This window comes from Phyllobates terribilis, unplaced genomic scaffold, assembly GCF_046119375.1.
Source record: "Phyllobates terribilis strain yellow unplaced genomic scaffold, ASM4611937v1 Scaffold_9__5_contigs__length_417890890, whole genome shotgun sequence".
Classification (NCBI taxonomy): Eukaryota; Metazoa; Chordata; class Amphibia; order Anura; family Dendrobatidae; genus Phyllobates; species Phyllobates terribilis.
In genome coordinates, this window is record NW_027362769.1 from 188,555,242 (window position 1) to 188,567,844 (window position 12,603).

The 12,603-nt window shown below is 32.2% G+C and overlaps 1 protein-coding gene across 7 annotated transcripts in view; it reads right to left on the bottom strand.

Moving 5' to 3' along the window:
* MYLK (myosin light chain kinase) overlaps nt 1-12,603 on the bottom strand; it is a 471,929-nt gene that overhangs the window by 164,536 nt on the left and 294,790 nt on the right. For all 7 annotated transcript variants that reach the window (XM_073647529.1, XM_073647527.1, XM_073647531.1 and 4 more), the window contains one exon: nt 12,024-12,177. In XM_073647529.1, the coding sequence (XP_073503630.1) occupies nt 12,024-12,177 (154 nt within the window). The remainder of the gene's footprint in view (nt 1-12,023; nt 12,178-12,603) is intronic.

Consider the following 12,603-nt stretch of genomic DNA (forward strand, 5'->3'; position numbering starts at 1 on the left):
TAGGGGGCAGTATTATAGTAGTTATATACTTGTACATAGGGAGCAGTATTATAGTAGTTATATTCTTGTACATAGGGAGCAGTATTATAGCAGTTATATTTTTGTACATAGGGGCAGTATTATAGTAGTTATATTCTTGTACATAGGAGCAGTATTATAGTAGTTATATTTTTGTACATAGGAGCAGTATTATAGTAGTTATATTCTTGTACATAGGGAGCAGTATTATAGTAGTTATATTCTTGTACATAGGGGCAGTATTATAGTAGTTATATTCTTGTACATAGGGTCAGTATTATAGTAGTTATATTCTTGTACATAGGGGGCAGTATTATAGTAGTTATATTCTTGTATATAGGGGGCAGTATTATAGTAGTTATATTCTTGTACATAGGGGCAGTATTATAGTAGTTATATTCGTCTACATACTGGCAGTATTATAGTAGTTATATTCTTGTACATAGGGGGCTGTATTATAGTAGTTATATTCTTGTACATAGGAGCAGTATTATAGTAGTTATATTCTTGTACATAGGGGGCAGTAATATAGTAGTTATATTCTTGTACATAGGGGCAGTATTATAGTAGTTATATTCTTATACATAGGAGCAGTATTATAGTAGTTATATTCTTGTACATAGGAGCAGTATTATAGTAGTTATATTCTTATACATAGGAGCAGTATTATAGTAGTTATATTCTTGTACGTAGGGAGCAGTATTATAGTAGTTATATTCTTGTACATAGGGGCAGTATTATAGTAGTTATATTCTTGTACATAGGGAGCAGTATTATAGTAGTTATATTCTTGTACATAGGTGGCAGTATTATAGTAGTTATATTCTTGTACATAGGAGCAGTATTACAGTAGTTATATTCTTATACATAGGAGCAGTATTATAGTAGTTACATTCTTGTACATAGGGGGCAGTATTATAGTAGTTATATTCTTGTACATAGGGGCAGTATTATAGTAGTTATATTCTTGTACATAGGGAGCAGTATTATAGTAGTTATATTCTTGTACATAGGGGCAGTATTATAGTAGTTATATTCTTGTACATAGGGAGCAGTATTATAGCAGTTATATTCTTGTACATAGGAGCAGTATTATAGTAGTCATATTCTTATACATAGGAGCAGTATTATAGTAGTTATATTCTTGTACATAGGGGCAGTATTATAGTAGTTATATTCTTGTACATAGGGAGCAGTATTATTGCAGTTATATTCTTGTACATAGGAGGCAGTATTATAGTAGTTATATTCTTGTACATAGGAGCAGTATTATAGTAGTTATATTCTTGTACATAGGAGCAGTATTATAGTAGTTATATTCTTGTACATAGGAGCAGTATTATAGTAGTTATATTCTTGTACATAGGGGGCAGTATTATAGTAGTTATATTCTTGTACATAGGGGGCAGTATTATAGTAGTTATATTCCTGTACATATGAGCAGTATTATAGTAGTTATATTCTTGTACATAGGGTCAGTATTATAGTAGTTATATTCTTGTACATAAGTGCAGTATTATAGTAGTTATATTCTTGTACATAGGAGCAGTATTATAGTAGATATATTTTTGTACATAGGGGCTGTATTATAGTAGTTATATTCTTGTACATAGGGGGCAGTATTATAGTAGTTATATTCTTGTACATAGGGGGCTGTATTATAGTAGTTATATTCTTGTACATAGGAGTAGTATTATAGTAGTTATATTCTTGTACATAGGGGGCAGTATTATAGTAGTTATATTCTTGTACATAGGGAACAGTATTATAGTAGTTATATTCTTGTACATAGGGGGCTGTATTATAGTAGTTATATTGTTGTACATAGGAGCAGTATTATAGTAGTTATATTGTTGTACATAAGGGGCAGTATTATAGTAGTTATATTCTTGTACATAGGCACAGTATTATAGTAGTTATATTCTTGTACATAGTGGCAGTATTATAGTAGTTATATTCTTGTACATAGTGGCAGTATTATAGTAGTTATATTCTTGTACATAGGGGCAGTATTATAGTAGTTATATTCTTCTATATAGGGAGTAGTAATATAGTAGGTATCTTCTTGTACATAGGGGGCTGTATTATAGTAGTTATATTCTTGTACATAGGGGCAGTATTATAGTAGTTATATTCTTGTACATAGGAGCAGTATTATAGTAGCTATATTCTTGTACATAGGGGCAGTATTATAGTAGTTATATTCTTGTACATAGGGGAGCAGTATTATAATAGTTATATTCTTGTACATAGGAGCAGTATTATAGTAGTTATATTCTTGTACATAGGGGGCAGTATTATAGTAGTTATATTCTTGTACATAGGGGGCAGTATTATAGTAGTTATATTCCTGTACATATGAGCAGTATTATAGTAGTTATATTCTTGTACATAGAGTCAGTATTATAGTAGTTATATTCTTGTACATAGGGGGCAGTATTATAGTAGTTATATTCTTGTATATAGAGGGCAGTATTATAGTAGTTATATTCTTGTACATAGGGGCAGTATTATAGTAGTTATATTCGTCTACATACTGGCAGTATTATAGTAGTTATATTCTTGTACATAGGGGGCTGTATTATAGTAGTTATATTCTTGTACATAGTAGCAGTATTATAGTAGTTATATTCTTGTACATAGGGGGCAGTATTATAGTAGTTATATTCTTGTACATAGGGGCAGTATTATAGTAGTTATATTCTTGTACATAGGGAGCAGTATTATAGTAGTTATATTCTTGTACATAGGGGCAGTATTATAGTAGTTATATTCTTGTACATAGGGAGCAGTATTATAGCAGTTATATTCTTGTACATAGGAGCAGTATTATAGTAGTTATATTCTTGTATATAGGGGGCAGTATTATAGTAGTTATATTCTTGTACATAGGGGCAGTATTATAGTAGTTATATTCGTCTACATACTGGCAGTATTATAGTAGTTATATTCCTGTACATATGAGCAGTATTATAGTAGTTATATTCTTGTACATAGGGTCAGTATTATAGTAGTTATATTCTTGTACATAGGGGGCAGTATTATAGTAGTTATATTCTTGTACATAGGGGCAGTATTATAGTAGTTATATTCATCTACATACTGGCAGTATTATAGTAGTTATATTCTTGTACATAGGGGGCTGTATTATAGTAGTTATATTCTTGCACATAGGAGCAGTATTATAGTAGTCATATTCTTGTACATAGGGGCAGTATTATAGTAGTTATATTCTTGTACATAGGGAGCAGTATTATAGTAGTTATATTCTTGTACATAGGGGCAGTATTATAGTAGTTATATTCTTGTACATAGGAGCAGTATTATAGTAGTTATATTCTTATACATAGGAGCAGTATTATAGTAGTTATATTCTTGTACATAGGAGCAGTATTATAGTAGTTATATTCTTATACATAGGAGCAGTATTATAGTAGTTATATTCTTGTACGTAGGGAGCAGTATTATAGTAGTTATATTCTTGTACATAGGGGCAGTATTATAGTAGTTATATTCTTGTACATAGGGAGCAGTATTATAGTAGTTATATTCTTGTACATAGGGGCAGTATTATAGTAGTTATATTCTTGTACATAGGGAGCAGTATTTTAGCAGTTATATTCTTGTACATAGGAGCAGTATTATAGTAGTCATATTCTTATACATAGGAGCAGTATTATAGTAGTTATATTCTTGTACATAGGGGCAGTATTATAGTAGTTATATTCTTGTACATAGGGAGCAGTATTATAGCAGTTATATTCTTGTACATAGGAGGCAGTATTATAGTAGTTATATTCTTGTACATAGGAGCAGTATTATAGTAGTTATATTCTTGTACATAGGAGCAGTATTATAGTAGTTATATTCTTGTACATAAGTGCAGTATTATAGTAGTTATATTCTTGTACATAAGTGCAGTATTATAGTAGTTATATTCTTGTACATAGGAGATGTATTATAGTAGTTATATTCTTGTACATAGGGGGCAGTATTATAGTAATTATATTCTTGTACATAGGGGGCAGTATTATAGTAGTTATATTCCTGTACATATGAGCAGTATTATAGTAGTTATATTCTTGTACATAGGGTCAGTATTATAGTAGTTATATTCTTGTACATAAGTGCAGTATTATAGTAGTTATATTCTTGTACATAGGAGCAGTATTATAGTAGTTATATTCTTGTACATAGGAGCAGTATTATAGTAGTTATATTCTTGTATATAGGGGGCAGTATTATAGTAGTTATATTCTTGTACATAGGAGCAGTATTATAGTAGTTATATTCTTGTACATATGAGCAGTATTATAGTAGTTATATTCTTGTACATAGGAGCAGTATTATAGTAGTTATATTCTTGTACATAGGGGGCAGTATTATAGTAGTTATATTCTTGTACATAGGGGGCAGTATTATAGTAGTTATATTCCTGTACATATGAGCAGTATTATAGTAGTTATATTCTTGTACATAGGGTCAGTATTATAGTAGTTATATTCTTGTACATAAGTGCAGTATTATAGTAGTTATATTCTTGTACATAGGAGCAGTATTATAGTAGTTATATTCTTGTACATAGGAGCAGTATTATAGTAGATATATTTTTGTACATAGGGGCTGTATTATAGTAGTTATATTCTTGTACATAGGGGGCAGTATTATAGTAGTTATATTCTTGTACATAGGGGGCTGTATTATAGTAGTTATATTCTTGTACATAGGAGTAGTATTATAGTAGTTATATTCTTGTACATAGGGGGCAGTATTATAGTAGTTATATTCTTGTACATAGGGAGCAGTATTATAGTAGTTATATTCTTGTACATAGGGGGCTGTATTATAGTAGTTATATTGTTGTACATAGGAGCAGTATTATAGTAGTTATATTGTTGTACATAAGGGGCAGTATTATAGTAGTTATATTCTTGTACATAGGCACAGTATTATAGTAGTTATATTCTTGTACATAGTGGCAGTATTATAGTAGTTATATTCTTGTACATAGTGGCAGTATTATAGTAGTTATATTCTCGTACATAGGGGCAGTATTATAGTAGTTATATTCTTCTATATAGGGAGTAGTAATATAGTAGGTATCTTCTTGTACATAGGGGGCTGTATTATAGTAGTTATATTCTTGTACATAGGGGCAGTATTATAGTAGTTATATTCTTGTACATAGGAGCAGTATTATAGTAGCTATATTCTTGTACATAGGGGCAGTATTATAGTAGTTATATTCTTGTACATAGGGGAGCAGTATTATAATAGTTATATTCTTGTACATAGGAGCAGTATTATAGTAGTTATATTCTTGTACATAGGGGGCAGTATTATAGTAGTTATATTCTTGTACATAGGGGGCAGTATTATAGTAGTTATATTCCTGTACATATGAGCAGTATTATAGTAGTTATATTCTTGTACATAGGGTCAGTATTATAGTAGTTATATTCTTGTACATAGGGGGCAGTATTATAGTAGTTATATTCTTGTATATAGAGGGCAGTATTATAGTAGTTATATTCTTGTACATAGGGGCAGTATTATAGTAGTTATATTCGTCTACATACTGGCAGTATTATAGTAGTTATATTCTTGTACATAGGGGGCTGTATTATAGTAGTTATATTCTTGTACATAGTAGCAGTATTATAGTAGTTATATTCTTGTACATAGGGGGCAGTATTATAGTAGTTGTATTCTTGTACATAGGGGCAGTATTATAGTAGTTATATTCTTGTACATAGGGAGCAGTATTATAGTAGTTATATTCTTGTACATAGGGGCAGTATTATAGTAGTTATATTCTTGTACATAGGGAGCAGTATTATAGCAGTTATATTCTTGTACATAGGAGCAGTATTATAGTAGTTATATTCTTGTATATAGGGGGCAGTATTATAGTAGTTATATTCTTGTACATAGGGGCAGTATTATAGTAGTTATATTCGTCTACATACTGGCAGTATTATAGTAGTTATATTCCTGTACATATGAGCAGTATTATAGTAGTTATATTCTTGTACATAGGGTCAGTATTATAGTAGTTATATTCTTGTACATAGGGGGCAGTATTATAGTAGTTATATTCTTGTATATAGGGGGCAGTATTATAGTAGTTATATTCTTGTACATAGGGGGCTGTATTATAGTAGTTATATTCTTGCACATAGGAGCAGTATTATAGTAGTCATATTCTTGTACATAGGGGCAGTATTATAGTAGTTATATTCTTGTACATAGGGAGCAGTATTATAGTAGTTATATTCTTGTACATAGGGGCAGTATTATAGTAGTTATATTCTTGTACATAGGAGCAGTATTATAGTAGTTATATTCTTATACATAGGAGCAGTATTATAGTAGTTATATTCTTGTACATAGGAGCAGTATTATAGTAGTTATATTCTTATACATAGGAGCAGTATTATAGTAGTTATATTCTTGTACGTAGGGAGCAGTATTATAGTAGTTATATTCTTGTACATAGGGGCAGTATTATAGTAGTTATATTCTTGTACATAGGGAGCAGTATTATAGTAGTTATATTCTTGTACATAGGGGCAGTATTATAGTAGTTATATTCTTGTACATAGGGAGCAGTATTTTAGCAGTTATATTCTTGTACATAGGAGCAGTATTATAGTAGTCATATTCTTATACATAGGAGCAGTATTATAGTAGTTATATTCTTGTACATAGGGGCAGTATTATAGTAGTTATATTCTTGTACATAGGGAGCAGTATTATAGCAGTTATATTCTTGTACATAGGAGGCAGTATTATAGTAGTTATATTCTTGTACATAGGAGCAGTATTATAGTAGTTATATTCTTGTACATAGGAGCAGTATTATAGTAGTTATATTCTTGTACATAAGTGCAGTATTATAGTAGTTATATTCTTGTACATAAGTGCAGTATTATAGTAGTTATATTCTTGTACATAGGAGCTGTATTATAGTAGTTATATTCTTGTACATAGGGGGCAGTATTATAGTAATTACATTCTTGTACATAGGGGGCAGTATTATAGTAGTTATATTCCTGTACATATGAGCAGTATTATAGTAGTTATATTCTTGTACATAGGGTCAGTATTATAGTAGTTATATTCTTGTACATAAGTGCAGTATTATAGTAGTTATATTCTTGTACATAGGAGCAGTATTATAGTAGTTATATTCTTGTACATAGGAGCAGTATTATAGTAGTTATATTCTTGTATATAGGGGGCAGTATTATAGTAGTTATATTCTTGTACATAGGAGCAGTATTATAGTAGTTATATTCTTGTACATAGGAGCAGTATTATAGTAGTTATATTCTTGTACATAGGAGCAGTATTATAGTAGTTATATTCTTGTACATAGGGGCAGTATTACAGTAGTTATATTCTTGTACATAGGGGCTGTATTATAGTAGTTATATTCTTGTACATAGGAGCAGTATTATAGTAGTTATATTCTTGTACATAGGAGCAGTATTATAGTAGATATATTCTTGTACATAGGGGCTGTATTATAGTAGTTATATTCTTGTACATAGGGGGCAGTATTATAGTAGTTATATTCTTGTACATAGGGGGCTGTATTATAGTAGTTATATTGTTGTACATAGGGGGCAGTATTATAGTAGTTATATTCTTGTACATAGGGGGCAGTATTATAGTAGTTATATTCTTGTACATAGGCACAGTATTATAGTAGTTATATTCTTGTACATAGTGGCAGTATTATAGTAGTTATATTCTTGTACATAGGGGCAGTATTATAGTAGTTATATTCTTGTATATAGGGAGTAGTATTATAGTAGGTATCTTCTTGTACATAGGGGGCTGTATTATAGTAGTTATATTCTTGTACATAGGGGCAGTATTATAATAGTTATATTCTTGTACATAGGATCAGTATTATAGTAGTTATATTCTTGTACATAGGGGCAGTATTATAATAGTTATATTCTTGTACATAGGAGCAGTATTATAGTAGTTATATTCTTGTACATAGGGGGCAGTATTATAGTAGTTATATTCTTGTACATAGGGGGCAGTATTATAGTAGTTATATTCCTGTATATATGAGCAGTATTAGTAGTAGTTATATTCTTGTACATAGGGTCAGTATTATAGTAGTTATATTCTTGTACATAGGGGGCAGTATTATAGTAGTTATATTCTTGTATATAGGGGGCAGTATTATAGTAGTTATATTCTTGTACATAGGGGCAGTATTATAGTAGTTATATTCGTCTACATACTGGCAGCATTATAGTAGTTATATTCTTGTACATAGGGGGCTGTATTATAGTAGTTATATTCTTGTATATAGGAGCAGTATTATAGTAGTTATATTCTTGTACATAGGGGGCAGTATTATAGTAGTTATATTCTTGTACATAGGGGCAGTATTATAGTAGTTATATTCTTGTACATAGGGAGCAGTATTATAGTAGTTATATTCTTGTACATAGGAGCAGTATTATAGTAGATATATTCTTGTACATAGGGGCTGTATTATAGTAGTTATATTCTTGTACATAGGGGGCTGTATTATAGTAGTTATATTCTTGTACATAGGAGCAGTATTATAGTAGTTATATTCTTGTACATAGGGGGCAGTATTATAGTAGTTATATTGTTGTACATAGGAGCAGTATTATAGTAGTTATATTGTTGTACATAGGGGGCAGTATTATAGTAGTTATATTCTTGTACATAGGCACAGTATTATAGTAGTTATATTCTTGTACATAGTGGCAGTATTATAGTAGTTATATTCTTGTACATAGTGGCAGTATTATAGTAGTTATATTCTTGTACATAGGGGCAGTATTATAGTAGTTAAATTCTTGTATATAGGGAGTAGTATTATAGTAGGTATCTTCTTGTACATAGGGAGCTGTATTATAGTAGTTATATTCTTGTACATAGGGGCAGTATTATAGTAGTTATATTCTTGTACATAGGAGCAGTATTATAGTAGTTATATTCTTGTACATGGGTGGCAGTATTATTGTAGTTATATTCTTGTACATAGGAGCAGTATTATCGTAGTTATATTCTTGTACATAGGGGGCAGTATTATAGTAGTTATATTTTTGTACATAGGAGCAGTATTATCGTAGTTATATTCTTGTACATAGGGGGCAGTATTATAGTAGTTATATTCTTGTACATAGGGGGCAGTATTATAGCAGTTATATTCTTGTACATAGGGGGAGTATTATAGTAGTTATATTCTTGTACATAGGGGCAGTATTATAGTAGTTATATTCTTGTACATAGGGGCAGTATTATAGTAGTTATATTCTTGTACATAGGAGCAGTATTATAGTAGTTATATTTTTGTACATAGGAGCAGTATTATAGTAGTTATATTCTTGTACATAGGGGCAGTATTATAGTAGTTATATTCTTGTACATAGGAGGCAGTATTATAGTAGTTATATTCTTGCACATAGGGGCAGTATTATAGTAGTTATATTCTTGTACATAGGAGGCAGTATTATAGTAGTTATATTCTTGTACATAGGAGCAGTATTATAGTAGTTATATTCTTGTACATAGGGGCAGTATTATAGTAGTTATATTCTTGTACATAGGGGGCAATATTATAGTAGTTATATTCCTGTACATAGGGGCAGTATTATAGTAGTTATATTCTTGTACATAGGGGCAGTATTATAGTAGTTATATTCTTGTACATAGGGGCAGTATTATAGTAGTTATATTCTTGTACATAAGTGCAGTATTATAGTAGTTATATTTTTGTACATAGGAGCAGTATTATAGTAGTTATATTCTTGTACATAGGGGGCAGTATTATAGTAGTTATATTCTTGTACATAGGGGGCAGTATTATAGTAGTTATATTCTTGTACATAGGGGGCAGTATTATAGTAGTTATATTCTTGTACATAGGGGGCAGTATTATAGTAGTTATATTCTTGTACATAGGGAGCAGTATTATAGTAGTTATATTCTTGTACATAGGGGGCAGTATTATAGTAGTTATATTCTTGTACATAGGGGGCAGTATTATAGTAGTTATATTCTTGTACATAGGGGGCAGTATTATAGTAGTTATATTCTTGTACATAGGGGCAGTATTATAGTAGTTATATTCTTGTACATAGGGGGCAGTATTATAGTAGTTATATTCTTGTACATAGGGGGCAGTATTATAGTAGTTATATTCTTGTACATAGGAGCAGTATTATAGTAGTTATATTCTTGTACATAGGGGGCAGTATTATAGTAGTTATATTCTAGTACATAGGGGGCAGTATTATAGTAGTTATATTCCTGTACATAGGGGGCAGTATTATAGTAGTTATATTCTTGTACATAGGAGCAGTATTATAGTAGTTATATTCTTGTACATAGGGGCAGTATTATAGTAGTTATATTCTTGTATATAGGAGCAGTATTATAGTAGTTATATTCTTGTACATAGGGAGCAGTATTATAGTAGTTATATTCTTGTATATAGGGGCAGTATTATAGTAGTTATATCCTTGTACATAGGGGCAGTATTATAGTAGTTATATTCTTGTACATAGGGAGCAGTATTATAGTAGTTATATTCTTGTACATAGGAGCACTAATATAGTAGTTATATTCTTGTACATAGGAGCAGTATTATAGTAGTTATATTCTTGTACATAGGGGGCAGTATTATAGTAGTTATATTCTTGTACATAGGAGCAGTATTATAGTAGTTATATTCTTGTACATAGGGAGCAGTATTATAGTAGTTATATTCTTGTACATAGGAGCACTAATATAGTATTTATATTCTTGTACATAGGAGCAGTATTATAGTAGTTATATTCTTGTACATAGGGGGCAGTATTATAGTAGTTATATTCTTGTACATAGGGGGCAGTATTATAGTAGTTATATTCTAGTACATAGGGGGCAGAATTATAGTAGTTATATTCTTGTACATAGTGGGCAGTATTATAGTAGTTATATTCTTGTACATAGGAGCAGTATTATAGTAGTTATATTCTTGTACATAGGGGCAGTATTATAGTAGTTATATTCTTGTACATAGGGGGTAGTATTATAGTAGTTATATTCTTGTACATAGGGGCAGTATTATAGTAGTTATATTCTTGTACATAGGGGGTAGTATTATAGTAGTTATATTCTTGTACATAGGGGCAGTATTATAGTAGTTATATTCTTGTACATAGGGGCAGTATTATAGTAGTTATATTCTTGTACATAGGGGGTAGTATTCTAGTAGTTATATTCTTGTACATAGGGACAGTATTATAGTAGTTATATTCTTGTACATAGGGGCAGTATTATAGTAGTTATATTCTTGTACATAGGGAGCAGTATTATAGTAGTTATATTCTTGTACATAGGAGCAGTATTATAGTAGTTATATTCTTGTACATAGGGGCAGTATTATAGTAGTTATATTCTTGTACATACTTGCAGTATTAGAATATAGTTCATGTTATCAGAGTTGTATCACTCGTTTGTAGCATTTATTCTACCAGGCAATGTACTGCATCGTTTGTGGTGAGGCCGGTGAGGGTCGGGGACACACGATATTATTCATCCCGTACTAAGCTGATGTTAATATATATAATGATATTCCTTTTCTCCATTACTGACTCCGCAGCTCATTTAGTTTATTCATGTCTATTGCACTGGGAACAGTTTCTAAAAATATATGATGGAAAAGCGACAGCGACGCTGATGAGGGTATAAATAGTAGATGTAACAATGGTGATCCTGCGCGCGGCTCGCTGGTAATTCACCCTGTATAATGTTACGTTATATGTAAACAGCTGTCACGGGGGCTCCCTGATATCACTGGGGGGGAGCCGGGCCAGCGATGAGGTAACCGAGGAGTCAGGGCGGCTGTGAAGTTACTTGTGTTCAGTACTTTGAGGTTTGGGGAGAAATTCTTAGCTGTACAATTAGTTACTTTGTATCAGACACGAGACAATAAAGCCCCCCGAGTGTGAACGTACCGAACACCGTCAGGTTGATCTGCGCTTGCTTGGAGCCATGTTTGTTTTCTGCAAGCAGCGTGTAGCAGCCGCAGTGTTCCTGCCGTGCGGAGGAGATGGTCAGTTTACAAGAGTCCTCCGTCTTCTCGATCTTGATGTGCTCACTTTCTTTTATCTGATCGAAAAAAAGAGTAGAGAATGGTTACAGGGAAAACAATAAGAACCCCCCAGACAAATAACCTCTCATATTCTCCCACATACGACCTACACAAACACCACCACTTGCCCCCTGACCAGACCCCTGCGCTGCCCTATCAATCCCCTCGATTTTCCTATTGCCCCCTGACCAGACCCCTGCGCTGCCCTATCAATCCCCTCGATTTTCCTATTGCCCCCTGACCAGACCCCTGCGCTGCCCTATCAATCCCCTCGATTTTCCTATTGCCCCCTGACCAGACCCCTGCGCTGCCCTATCAATCCCCTCGATTTTCCTATTGCCCCCTGACCAGACCCCTGCGCTGCCCTATCAATCCCCTCGATTTTCCTATTGCCCCCTGACCAGACCCCTGCGCTGCCCTATCAATCCCCTCGATTTTCCTAT